Source organism: Artibeus jamaicensis, unplaced genomic scaffold (genome assembly GCF_021234435.1).
Source record: "Artibeus jamaicensis isolate MK-2021 breed Jamaican fruit bat unplaced genomic scaffold, CSHL_Jam_final scaffold_1689, whole genome shotgun sequence".
NCBI lineage: Eukaryota > Metazoa > Chordata > Mammalia > Chiroptera > Phyllostomidae > Artibeus > Artibeus jamaicensis.
This window is the reverse complement of record NW_026522029.1, coordinates 12,970,442-12,984,816: the sequence shown is the minus strand read 5'-3', so window position 1 is coordinate 12,984,816 and position 14,375 is coordinate 12,970,442. Positions and strand designations below refer to the sequence as shown.

Below are 14,375 nucleotides of genomic sequence, written 5' to 3'. Positions count from 1 at the left end.
TATTCCAGCTGCTGTGCTTGGTACCAATGGGGGCACTCACCATTGGAGAGTTTTGTTTGCCTGAGCGCTCAGTATTAACGGTTTTCACTTAATGGCATGGCTGATTTCTAGCTATACATAACGACGGAGGCCAAAAATTACCCATTAGCCTTGCTGTTAAATATAAATCTGTTCTTCACTCGCTTACAACCTTTGATTACTTATTCTGGTATTACATTTTACTGGGGAATAAAAAAGGCTGCTTGCTTCTTGCTTCCACCAACAGAGGGCCAACTAGCCTCCAGTCTTTCAGAAAAGAATAGTCAGAGCTTAGAGCCTTCTCAGCAGCTTTTTTGGTGCTATTTTCCAGCAAAGAACAGGAGCTGAGTTTCCTCCTTGTGGAGTTACTGGCGCCCGCCGTGTGGTCGGAGAGGCGCCTTGGGCCCGCCAGGTTGCTAAGTCGCCTTCCTTCCCACTTGGGTTAACTTTTACCGAGGGCGTGTGTTCAAAGGCTGGGCCGGGAGGCACCCTCTGAAAGCACGGTTCCTGTCCCAGAGAACTTGCCGACCTCGAAGTCAACTGATGGAAAGCACATCTAATAATATTATGCTTTTTCTATATTGTTAGGAAAGACAGAGGGTTTTTTGTGCTTTTTATCAGAGCTTCCTGAATTGAAATCGTGAGGAGCTTCATGCCTTCTTTGCTGACTAAGATAATGATGAAGCAATCAAAGCAAGAAAATATTCTCAGCTATAACCACAAAGAGGGCAAGAAGTGACCGTGTATACTTAAACATATACATAGGTGTTCACATTTGGCGAGAAGAGGATAAAATTGGCACTAGAAAGTGACTTAAGAGCTAGACCCTGGCAGAGGGGTGGCTGGTTTCCAGGGACCAGAGTACCCGGGAAGATAGGAAATCAGTTCAATTTCATCCACTGATGATGATGGTGGTGCTAGTGAAGGGGGTGGAGGCGATCGTGGTGGCAATGTTGGCGGGGATGGTGGTGGTGATGGTGGAGGTCATTGTCAGGCACTGTGCAAATCAACTAATGTTCGGTATATGCAATTTTATAAAAATTCCTATGTGAGAGAATGTGATCTTTGTATATGTGCACTGTGAAGAAACCAGGGCTTCCACAGGGAGTCTTACCCAGTGTCACAGAGCTTGGAACAGCCAGAAGCAGGACTTGAACTTGGGCTAGTCTGACGTACAGTCTGTCTAAAGCCCAATGCCTGCTGATGAGGCTGCCTGCCTTTATTCTGTCCTGGAAAAGTGCTTAATAAATATATGCTGAAATGAAGTATAAATTCATACTTACATACGAATAAATATAAGTGAATATAAAGTATGTATAAGTATATAAGCATGCATATAAATATAGATATGCCAAATAGAAAACAGCACTTGGATGGATCACGCAGGTTGGTGGGCAAGGTGAGAGGAGGTGGAAGTGTCCCTCTCGGCCTGTGGGGGGGTGTGGGAAAGCTGTCGGCATCCTGAGATAGAAACCCGGCTCCGTCACCTGCTATCTGAGTGAAATTTGGCAGACGGGTCCCTTTGGCCTTGCAGTTGGATGCGGGCGTCTTTGCAGAAGTCATAACACGCCAGTTTGTGGAGCGTTCTGCAGAGAACACTGAAAACTGGGGCCCAGGAATGGGAAGCAGAAGGGAATGAAACCACGCCCTTCAGCATCAACGTTACCACCACACACAGTAGGGCTAATCAGAGTGTTAGTGCAGAAGAACTTGAAGATGGCTTTTCGTTCAGTTTCCTTTGCTTTATAACGAGTGAAGCTGAAGCCCAAGTCGGTGGCAGTTAGCCAGGACCAGGCGCTCTCTGGAGGTGCTCCATTCAACACCTCCGACCGAATCCAGTGTCCTTCCGACTTTAACCAGTTTGTGCGCAGTCAATTCCGGCCACTCTTCAGAAAATATATCTTCGTAAGCTGTTTTGACATAATGCTCGGCTTAGATTCGGTGACTTGGCTTAGGGGCCAGAATCTGTCGATCAACTTCTCCCTCTCTGTGTCTGATTCAGCTCACAGAAGAGATCGGGAAACTGGAGGACAAGGTGGAGTGCGCCAATAATGCGCTGAAGGCAGACTGGGAAAGGTGGAGACAGAGCATGCGGAATGACATCAGGTCGGCGTTCGAGGACATGGCCGAGCGGAACGTCCAGTATTACGAACAGGTGACTCGTGGTCTGGGTCGCGCCTCATTTGTCTGCGGAGTTGTCTCCTCCTGCACTTTCTCTCTGTCCTGTGTTGGAAGAGTACTAAGGAAACAAGGGTCACATTCACGAGCCACTTGGCGGCTCGGTGCCAATGGTCTTGCCGGGTAATACAGTGATGCTGAGCCCACCCACTGAAACGAGGGTGCGGATGACTCATTTTCTTCCACACAAGCCCCCAGGGCCTCGGCCACTGAGCTCCACGTGGGAGAGAATATACCACCAGGTGGCTGGTGGTTTGCCCCTCAGTTTCTTGTTCTGGAAGGATTTGCAATCCTCGCAAGGGCTCGGTAAGGCTTCCTGATGATTCTCCTGCCTTCCTTCTCTTGTCTCTCCCTTTCCTGTACCGTGAAGGGTCAGCAAAGTGAGGAAAGAAGCAGTGGTTACAATGAGAAGTCCGTCCACGTCCCACCCCTCGTGATCCTGCCTGCCCGACCTTCTGTGGCTGATCAAAACGTCAGGGAAGGGGCGAGCCATCCTTTTTCTTTTAGTTTAGGTCCTTTTAGTTCAGTTGCTTACTTGTTTTCATCCAAGAAAGAACTTAGTCATTGTTTTGCTTTTTTCAAATGATTATTATTATTTGAACAACTAACAGTTCCCCAAAGCAGTTATTATTTTAAATGAATTTTATTCTGTCACTTTCTTCATCCAGCATGTTCTAAACATGTTCTAGAAGGTATGTGTTCAACATGTATCTTTAACCTTGTCTCTGGCTGAATTAACAAATACAGGAAACTGATACATTAGGAAAACTGTTTCACGCTTTATAGTCTATGGCGCTTGTCAGTCTGAAGGTACATAAACTAAAAGATTGTACTTCTTCACGGAGTAGCTAGTAGACAACCAACTGAAATCATTCCTAAGTAAATGCCTGGAAGATTAGAGTATGTAATATCTCATAATTGATTGTGATGATAAAACAGAAGTGATTTAGGGCATAAAAATCACATGACAAATGCACCTACTATATTTTCCTTTAAATGATAAGAACTGTACAATTGTTCTAAGTTAGGACTTTTTTTCTTTTTTTAAGAAAAAATGCCCACAGCCATTCTGTAGAACTCCCACGGAAGTATTTGGTTTTGATCATACCTCTCACGTAAATACGCACTTCTGTCATTCCCATAGGTTGAATTCCATTTATACAAAATAACTATTTTCTTAGAAGCAATTACATTAACCTCACGTGCCATGTTGCCACGTCGCAAATTGTGTTCTTCACAGCATTTGGTGTCGGTATGCTGTGTTTTTACGCTTTCCCATGAGTGAATTATATTTCTAAATGTTCCTTAATATATGCACACATCAGGCACCCTTCATCTTGGATACGTGACTTTGCAGGAATCATTGGTTTACGTTATTGTAACCTCAGGAGACACCATGGCTCCAGTTACTTGTTTTGTTGTTTTTTGTTGTTGTTCCTGAGTAACTTCTAAGTGCGTGGCACGCTGGTCCACGCATTATCGGGGGATTGGAGCCCCAAAGCCAAGGCTCCCTGATGAGCCCCCAGACTGTGCTCTGTTCACGGTCCAGTCGCGAGGCGCTGTGATGGTTAACATCAGCGTACCCCAGTTACACAGGCAGCGAGGTGTTCCGCCATCCCCTTTGTAAATGTGATCACATTCTTATGGAAATATTGCTTGTTTTCATCAACATTTGCACAGATAAACCCCCAAGGGGGCTGTTTGTAATGTGATGGATGAAATACAGTATAACCATTTGCCTTTGGACTCACTTTTATGAAGTCAAATGGTCACAGCTGGTTTATAACTTTAAATTTAAACATCAAAATGATAGAGGAAAATCAGATTATAAATCCAAGGCGGAGGTCCATCCCAGAAGGCAGTTATTATCATATGGAAATGTGCTTCGATGTGTGGATTTAATTCGAGACAGTTGACAGCAAATATAAAATAGAAATTTTACAAAATGAAGTTATTCCCATCTTGTATGACCAGTAATTAAGAATAATCTTATTGGGTATTTTTATGAAAACGAGAAGAGCAAAACAATAAAACTCCAAATCCAATTGAACATGACTGAATCATTTCAAAGTCTGTTAGTCCCCAAATAACCAAAGCCAGGGATTTCCTGCTAGAACAGGAAGGAACAGTAAAACCACAAAACGTGATGTGTCCGGTCAAGTGCAGGGACCTGTCTAGCTGTGCCCCAGCCTGGACAGAAGAGCACCTGCTCTTGTTATTGATGCTGGTGATGATGATGGTGGTGGTGGACAGATGTGAGAGGACGTGTAGATTACAGATGGAGGAGATCTACTCTTTGAGCGTTTAATGTTACTATCAGGATCCTGAAAAGAACACATAAGGTGAGCTTTTGCCAACTACCACAGTGTGTTGCTCGGTGAACATACTGCTTAAAGCGACGGAACTTACTCCTGTGCACAGTTTATTGTAGACTCGTCAGCGGATGGAGGTCCTTTTCTCATAGGCTGCTTTGTCTCATTATGACACCGTGCAGGCATGCTGAGAACAAGCAGGAATGGCAGGGACAGAGCTGAGGACAGTTGAAGGAATGTACCGTGTGCCCACAGCCTTTCCTCCTAGAGGTGCGTTCAAGTGCAGTTACAGGAAGGAAAGTGATTCACTGTGGCCAAAATATCACTAGAAGTCTGCGTGGCCCTTTCCGACTGTGCCAATATAAACAGGCGCCGTTGCATCACCAGGTCAGAGGCCGCTCCATTCAGATGCTCCTGGTCTCCTTCATGATGTCAGATGCCTCTTGTAAAACTATTCGCTTAAGTTTCCATGGGTGTCCAAACCCTGCGCTGAGCACCGCGGAGCATCCAAACTCAAACTGAAATCTTGTCATTAGAGAAGTTACAGTTTATTAGGGAAGAAGGAGGATGTTATTTTGCACTTGATCAAGACAGCTATCCAGCCGATTAAGGTTTTAATGGAGAATTACCTGAACCAAAATGCACAGTCTTAATAGAAAGGCAGCATCACTGTGGAACAATAAAAATATCCATATCTGCAGGGAATTCTGGGAAGCACGGACACAATTATAGTGGGCGCTACTTTCTGGAAAGTAAATGAACAAAGAAGTTGCGCTCGAGGCTGCACCATGTAGCCAAATGAATAATCCAGCTCATTTTCCTAAACTCCAAGTCAAGCGACCATATTTTTGGACCATAAGATGCACCTAGGTTTTAGAGAAAAATAGGAAAAAAATTTTTGAAGCAAAAAATGTGGTAAAGTGTTTAATAAGATAAATAACATAACATTTCACCAACGTAGATGTAAAGCTGCTTTCGGATATAAGACGCAGCCTGCTTTTCCTCCCAAATTTGGGGGGAAAGTACATCTTACAGTCCTAAAAATATGGTACTTATGGACCATGTCAAGTTAGAGAAATTACTTTAAAAGCTAGTAATTGTAGCAGCCCTTCTAGACGTAACTGACTTTCCCGGACATCCTTCAAGGATAGTTTTGTTCCCTTAGAAATGTATTCCTTGTTCTGTTGGGGAATGGAGAGATTCCAGTGAAAGAATTACTAGTTTTAAGTTCACTGGTGCACTAACCCCCTTGGGACCATTTTGTAAGTTCTGTGACTGTTTCCAACACCTTGGTCCAAGTAAAGATAACCCCCTGCAGTGACTTTGAGGGATGCATCTCTGCAGACAGTGATTATTATAGAGCTGCTGGCAGACGAGACTCCTGTGGCTGGAGTTCAGATCACTCTCGGAAACTTCATTCGTTCTTAAACACACTGGGAACAGATAGATGGTGGCCTTTGTGCTACTCCGTGTGAATTAAAAAGAGAAGGTGGGGAATCAGCGTTCCTAGGTTTAGTACCACCCGGCCCAGAGGAACTGTTCTGGGGGGAAGTGCCCTTTCCAAGTGGGAGGTACAAGCAAAGGAAGGAACCCCTGTCTATTCCCGGTCATATTTTCTGTATGTTGTAAAACAGTTTTAAAAAAAATGGCAGAAAAGGTCATGGTGATTTTCAGAGTCACAGACTCTCAGAGGGACTATGATGGAGAGGAGTGGCCATTTCTAAAAGCAGGAGGGAAGCTGACAACAAGCAGATGTGACCCCTGCTGTAGTGACAGGCAGTAGTGACAAGATGGGCTCTGGGAAGGCGGAGAAAGAGGGATTCAGGAGCGCTAATAAAATAAGCAAGACGAATTCCTAATGGAAACTGTGCTAAGGAAACAGAAAACAGAACTACTGGACTTCGATTTTATTTCACTCATGTTGTTCCCACCAAGGACAGTGAAAGTGTTTAACTCTCCCACCAAGGAGAGTTAAAAGATTTAGGCAAATATAAATGAAAGGGACCTCATATCCAGAGTATTTTAAGAGATATAAGGTCTTAAAGAAAGAAGATGGGTTTACTGATAAAAAATAAATAAATAAAGTTAGGGGTCAGGATGCCTGCCTCTGGCTTATTAGGAAATCTTCATCAGGTCCTCTCTGTACCCAGTGTCCCCACCCGTCGAAAAGAGGGGTCGACCCCACTCCCATTCCCTGTCCTCCCCTCCACACATGGCCCTCACGACTCTTGGAAAACACATGAGCTGCCTTAAAACAAAGCAGTCCCACATCACAGCTGCGCCTCCGTAATTGCCCAGTAATTCGAAGGTAAATGTGCTCATTTCAGCTTTCTGGGGTCCGGCTGACCAAACGGAGACACGCTCGTTCCAGATTTGCAGCATCTGGTGCTGAAGTGGACCAACTTCATTCATCTAATTGGCTTGTTATTAGTCAAAAACAATGATATGACATAGAAAAAGTCTGGGTGTGAAAGATAGGCACTCAAAATTTGACTGGAGGATTAATTCTTGCTAAAAAAGATTCCGATCGCCTTAGACCTCGTACAGTCGCCGTTTTCCCAGCCGTAAAAACGGGAAATGGAATAAATGAAATCCGAGGCTCCTTCTCTTTTTAGCAGATTTTGAGTTAGAGATCGAGGACCAATCATAAAGAAATGACCACAAGATGGCGTGTACAGCTAATGAGCCTGAAAGCTGAAATGACGCTGGGCAGTCATTTCATTATTTGCACTATTTACAAGTGCTCATTTGTTACTTTTGTTCTTGAGAGAGATGCAAAAGCAATATTTAAAAAAAAATACAAATCCCATTTTTTTTAGTTATTGCTATTTCTAAACGTATACGCAGGCAGGGGATTCCTAGAAGCTGAATTCGGACCTTTCCAAAAACTGAAATTTTTGAGTAATTTTGAGCTGTTGCAAAAATAATAGATGTTGCTTCTCTCTAGCAACATCATCTCTGATTTCTTTCGAGATTGACTTTATAATTTTAAAATACGCGGCTCCTAAAAGGTTTCACGACTGATTTGAATTTTAGGGTTAGGCGGTAAAAAAAGAAATTCCCAAAACATTTCACAGCTCCTTGCCATCAGCTGGGGCACGGTCTACAGGTTTTTTTTTTTAATTTTTTATTTTTTAATTGATTATGCTGTTACAGTTGTTCTATTCCCCCCTTCATTCCCCTCCACCCTACCCCCCATCCCCACCATTACCCCCCTTTAGTTTATGACCATGTGTCTCAAGTCCTTTAGATTCTATATTTCCCATGCTATTCTTGCCCACAGTTTTTATAAGGCATTTTCTTCTGCAGTGGGGTGGGCTTCCTGGAGAGGCGTTTACGTAGTTGAGCTTCAGTATCTCTGCCAATAAGAGTGATGTCATCCAAGCCCAAGGTCGTTGGAGACAGCGGGAGAGCACTTGAAGGACACCCAGGCACGGCCCTCAGTTTTAGTTTATTGAGAGACGCGGTTGGCATGGCGCTGTCAAAAAAGGTGCTTCTAGACACGCACATTAGTGGGGGAAATAGGAAGCACTCCAGGTGGTGCTCTACTGTGGAAGTGCCTGGTTGGGAAAGAAATATGTGGACCTTGACTGGCGCCATGTACTTCTTGGCTATGCCGCTCGGTGGGTTGTGTGTCATCCCACAAGGCATGAGGCGGTCAGTTCGATTGCGGGTCAGGGCTCGGGCCTGGGTTGCAGGGTCGGTCCCCAGTCAAGGCGTGTGAGAGACAACTGATCAGTGTTTCTCTCTCACATTCATGTTTCTCTCCCTTGCCTTCTCCCTCCCCTTCCCTCGCTCTAAAAATAATAAATAAATAAAATTTAAAAAATATATATGGTAAGGCTTGGCTTATATCATGTTCTATAACAATAGGTATTATTATTTTAGGCAAATGCGTGGTTATTTTACTGTGTTACAGGGCTATAGAGATAGTATTTATTAATTTGATTTTTGGGATAATTTGGGTGAAACCAATGTTTATTTTTTAAGTTTTATTTTACAATTATAGTTTACATTCAGTGTTATTTTGTAGTAGTTTCAGGTATGCAGTACAGTAGTTAGTCACGTACTGTACAAAGTGATTCCTCCCATATTTCCAGTCCCCACCTGGCATGTACAAAGTTAGGAAAATAGTATTGATGATAGTCCCTAAGCCGTACTTTACATCCCCGTCACTGTTCTGTACCTACCCACCTGTATTTCATAACCCCATCCCCTTTTCTGCCCAGCCCCCCAGGACCCGCCCCTCTGGTGACTGCCAGTCTCTTCTCTGTGTCTGTGAGTCTGTTCAGACAGAACCAGGTTTTCTGGTGGCTGTTTCGTGAGCGGGCTGCAGCCTCACCCATGGGGGTGTTACACTGTATGTTGGTGTTACCGCGAGGTGGCTGAGAGCGTGGGCTTCGGACAGGTAGTCTGTGACCTTGAGCTGAGAGACCTTGAAGACTTCTTATTCCAGTGTCCTCTTCTCTAAGGCGCTAAAAATCATGGTGCCCACACCATGGATGTGTTTGGGTATGAAGATGTACTTAGGTGTATGTGTACAGAATAGCGTGAAGAAAGCTGGAAGAAAAGGCCTAGAAGCAAATTTCAGTTCTCCTAGTGAGTCACAAACATGACTGGTTTTGATTCTTTCACACCCGGAAATACTTTCCTGGAGTCTCAGCCAGCTTATCCTCTAAGTCGGGACTTCTTCCCCTTGAGCGTGAAACCGCCAACATGGGAGGTATTGGGTTGGCCAAAAAGTCCCTTTAGTTTTTTCCATAAAATAAATGACACACTTTTCATTGTCATTGGTAACTTTATTGATTTGGATATTTTCAGTGTGTTGGCTGTGTCCTATGTAGTATAACGTTGATTGTTCTCAATAAATGTCTGAATTTGATCATTATCAACTTCAGCTGGTCTCCCCGACTATGGAGCATCGTCCAGCGAGAAATCTCCAGCACGGAACTTCGCAAACCACCTCGGACACGTTCCATCAGTCACAGCACCTTCTCCCTACACTGCACACATCATTTTTTGCATTTTAGTTGTGTTTTAACCTGTCTTGAAATAATAAAGCATACTACATTGAGTTGTTGCTTATCTTCATCCATCTTTGATATTAAAATGGCTACACAAAAATTCACCAATTTTGATTAAGAATTTTTAAATGCAAGCTGATATGACAGCTGTCACCATACAGTCTAACAAAATTCTTTCCAATGAACTTAAAGACAACTAAGCACTACCAGAGCCATCTTGCAGGGAAAATAAATGAGCTTTCTGGCCAACCCAGCGAGTCCCAGCTGCTCAGTGGATAAAATACATGTGGTCCTCAACTCATGCCCAGCTCTTGATAAGGTTTCGGTGAATGTAGACCTACTGGTAGCAACCACAGTAACTGAGAATATGTCTTATTTGTGTATGAATCACTGGAAATTCTTGGAAATGGTAATTATCTCACAGGTATCGAAGACGGAGGGGGGGGTGAAATTTTGCATTTGATGCATTCACACTAGGTCACGCCCCCCCGAGCAAGGCGTATTTGTGAATCATAGGTGATGTCAGTCAGTCCCTGGGAACCTGCCCCTCTGGTTCTAGAAGGACAGGTAATGGGCGCCTGGGGCCCCAGCCCCTGCGCCTGGGAGCACATAGACAGGCCCAGAGAGGGGCAGAGGTTTGCCTGAGGTCTGTGTCTTTGAGGGGCTTCCAAGCAGGTGTGTGGGGACAAGGGGCTTTTGTTCACCTGCGGGGTCTCTCCCCAGCTCGGGCTCAGCGTGGCTCCTGGGCTCCACCTGCAAAAAGAAGTTGCAGTTTGGGGCCCTTGGCTCCGTCCCCTGGGGAAGAAGTGCTGGGTTCCCAGCGAAGGGGGACTTGTGATAAACGTGCCTGGCAGTGTGGACAGGACATGCGCTGGCCCGCGGTGTGTCCGTGGGACACAGGACCCTGTGGAGGCCACTGGCGTCTACGGGTCCCAGTTGTCTGGGTGTTAAGATGCTGGTCCTCGATTTTATCTGGCATCGCAGCAAACAGACGAGTGTGGACGTCACTAGAAGTGGGTTTCCTGGGGCTGCTTCTGCAATGGTCGTACAAGTACCTCGGGGCGCTACGCTAACTTTGGTAGATTTTCGCTCACTTCACCAATTGTGAAGATTTAAAAGTGGGAAAAAACCAAGTCCTTGATAGAAAACAATGAGAAGCATAATCGCTGTTTAAAAATGTAATTTGCGGTGGTAAACAAATCTCACCCTGGGTTTTTGGATTTTTGTTGTTGTTTTGGTGATTCTTTTTATCCTCCAATTATCAGTGTCCTGAACTGAACTAAATTGTTTCCCTATGTTGTGTAAACGATCCATTTCTTAAGTTTTTACTTAGCTTTGTCATGCTCAAAAAAGGCAGGCATGTGAAAAGATTGACACGTGCCTTAGATATTGTCTTTTATTATTTGAAATAGATGGATGTGTATTAACTGGGTAAATGTGTAACGGCTTAATATTCAACACTGGCAGGAGGTGGCAGTTCCCATTTATTGAGTAAAAAAATTGCTGCCAGATTCCCAAACAGTCCTGGAAGTATCAGCAGCTGCACCGTCAGGTCAGACCATCAGCTTTGAGGGCCTGGCAACCCCATTCATTCATCAGCACCCCGAGTCGGGGACAGGCTTTCTGGGAAAACAAAGTTAGACAGTCATGCAAGCCAGCGTGTTGACGGATTAACGGTTGGGTTGAAAATGCAGGTTTTTCGGTGGCCAGTGCACCCTTCTTCGTAGTCATGTGTGTTAACTGAGTACTGACTGTGTGCCCGGCGTGGAGAAACTCCAGCATCTTCAAATGGCCCTGGTGCTCGTGGAAGCAGAGAGTTTCCAAGAGGCGGGCAGGGAATCTGTTTCTATCCAAGTGCACAATTTGATCGGCCCATTGGGTCATGAATTTGACTCGCTGACATTTGGTTTAGATTTTTGCATCCACGTTTATGAGGAGTAGTGGTTTGTAGTTTTCTTGTACTAGCTTTGGTTTGGGTACGTTGGAAGCATTTCTGTGCCTTCACTTTTTCTGGAAGGAATTGTGTAGAATTAATACGAATTCTTCCTTAAATGTTTGATGGAGTTGCATGTGTGTGTGTGTGCATGTGAAGTATTTAACACCATATGCAAATTCACTTGGATCATCTGCTTTTCCAGAGTGAGTTTCGGTAGTCTGTGTTATTGTCATTTATGTTGTATTGATCCCCACTCTGATCTTTTCTGGTTGGTTGGTTGGTTGGTTTTCCTGCTTACTTTGGGTTTAATTTGTTCTTTTTGGAGTTTTTAAGGTAGAAATTTAAATCATTTATTTAAGACCTCTCTTCTCTTCCAGGGTAGGCATTTAGTGCTGTAAGTCTGTCCGTGTCCTGCGTTGCTGCCATCCCCGAATTTCCGTATGTTGTGTTTTCATTTTTATTCAGTTCAAAATACTTCTAAATTCCCTTTTAATTTCTTCTTTGATACAGGGGGTTATTTATAGGTGTCCTGTTTATAGTTCAACTATTTGGGGATTTGCCAGATATCTTTCTACTACTGGCTCCTAACTTAATTCTATTATGTTCAGAGAATAAACTTCATATGATTTGACTGTTTTTAAATTCACTGAGACTTTTTGCACAATCTGTTATTTTGCTGTTTATTTTTTATTTGTTCCTTCTGTTCTTCGCTCCCATTTTCCTGGTTGTGCCTTCTTTTGGATTAATAGACAGTTTTGCATAATGTCATTTTAGCTCTTTTGTCGGTCTGTTAGGTATAACTCTTCGTTTCGTCTTTTAGTGGCTACCTTCAGACTTAGCGGGTATGTCTTCTCTGCCTTCAAGTGATACCGTAGCCGCCTGTCACTTCCGTACCCGAAATTATAGTCTTCCATTTCTTTCCCCTTTATGCACTTTTTGTCATACATTTCATTCATATCTATTATAATTCTCACAAGATCTCATTACTATTATTAATTAGGTAGTCAACTATATATTAAATATTTAAGTACTAAAATGTTACGTCTGCAACATGCAGTCACTGTATCCAGGGCTCTTCATTCGTTTGCACAGATCCTTCTTTTAATCTGCTCATTTCTTCTCCACCTTACAGACTTTTTAAAAAATTGGCCTGTTGGTGATAAATTCTGTAGCTTTGGAAAGTCCGGGAGTCTTTCTTCTCCCTTTGTCTTTGAGGGAGATGCTAGTTGACAGTGTTCTTTCCTCCACCGCTTTGAAAATGTTGCTGTACTTTTGTCCCACCTTATTTTGGACGAGAAGCGCGGTCCCCCTCGTCTTTCTCTGTCTGTGTGTAAAACACAAACTGTTCAGATCGTTCGGTGGAGAAACTTCACACAGACGACCGAGACCAGGCCACAGGGCAAAGACAAGCCCTGGGCAGAGCGGCGGGTGGGCCACATCACTGTGTGCGTGCCTTCATCATCCCCGTCTCTCCCCGCCCTCTTTCACTCCCTGTGGCCCGTTAACGACCAAGCCTGGGCACCAGCATTCCATCATTGATCATTTTTTGAGCACTTGGTTTGTGCTAGGCGTTCATGCTGCCTAGAGATTTATAGAGATGACGTAAATTTAACTTTGCCTCACCATTGCTTCTGTGATTAGCACACACTGTCATTAACCCGAGCTATCGCTGCAGAAATCTAATAGAGATGGTCGACGGGTGCACACTCACCCTGGCTGTCGTGGGGTTCGGGTCCGATTACGGTGTACCCGAGTCTCCACCTTTCTGCCCCACACCTCGCGCCTGCTCCCTGTGACCCCAGAGGTCTACCCCTTCCTGTGTACCTTGGACAGCGGGGTGACAGTGCCTCATTTCAGCCAACGAATCCAGGCTAATATTTCCCCCTTGTACAGGCTTCCCCCTAACTGAGCACTGGTTCCCCTCATTAAGAATGAAAACATGTAGAAAATGACAGGCATCTGGCAAGCTGGTGTCAGGTTGCTGTAGGCCAGATCGGGGAGGGCTTCCATCCTTTGACACTGACCGTGAACTGCTGCTTATCCGCTTGTGCTGTGTGTTCTCCTTACTCAGTGCCTCGCCACGTGGGAGACCTTTCTCGCATCGCAGAGCGACCTCTCCTCCAAAGAGCCCTGCGAAGAGAATCCTTGACCCCGTGGAAACTTCCGTGACCTTTGGGTGGGAGCACGGATTAGCCACAGTCATTGTTTCCGGGTGGGTCGTGTCCTTGACAGAGTGGGCACAAGATGTTTCATGCTATCTGGAAAACCAACAGGTTGAAGCTCAGGTATTCCAGATCACTGATACAAATTGGGATATCTATATATCTATATATCTATATATGCATATATGTATATGTATAAATATTGGACTTTAGTTTTAATTATGTTCTCCAGTTTGTATGCCAATAATGAACTATAGAAATTTCTTTCTTGCGTAATTGTCTGTGGGACATGTCACTTTAAATAAATTATAAAGACTCGATTTTAATAAAAAGTTTCGTATGAAAGGGCGGGCTGTGGCGTGTTCTTTTTCTACAGCGAGCTCAGGCCTCGGGAGCGGTTTCAGATGTGACGCCTCACCTTCATTTTGTCATCGTTTTCTTGGACTATGATTCACTGTGATATTAGGAAATAGACATAAAAATGGTTTAATATCATTAAACATTACTGATAACGGCTCAAAAGTTGGTTCGTTAAAAGTTCAGTACTTGTTTTCCACCATTTAAAAAAGGTGCCAAACTGGACTTCAATGATTATTTCCGTTATCAGTCACCGTTACACCATCATGTCCCTCTAGTAAAATTGTTTGGGTGTTTGTGTACATCGTCTCCACTGCTCCCATCTAGCTCTTCTTCTTAATGCACACGGCGCTTATCAGATTCCTTCTTCCATTTATTTACTAAACTA

The 14,375-nt window shown here is 44.1% G+C and overlaps 1 protein-coding gene across 2 annotated transcripts in view; it reads left to right on the top strand.

Annotated features, from left to right (window-relative positions):
• The window catches only part of SNX7 (sorting nexin 7), a 60,570-nt gene extending 46,602 nt beyond the window's left edge, over positions 1-13,968 (top strand). The window contains exons 8-9 of one of the 2 annotated variants that reach the window (XM_037153058.2): positions 2,021-2,173; positions 13,540-13,968. In XM_037153058.2, coding sequence (XP_037008953.2) covers positions 2,021-2,173; positions 13,540-13,617 — 231 coding nt within the window. In that variant the 3' untranslated portion in view covers positions 13,618-13,968. The remainder of the gene's footprint in view (positions 1-2,020; positions 2,174-13,539) is intronic. The other variant, XM_037153059.2, reaches the window with a different exon arrangement.
• Positions 13,969-14,375: the final 407 nt, after the last annotated feature.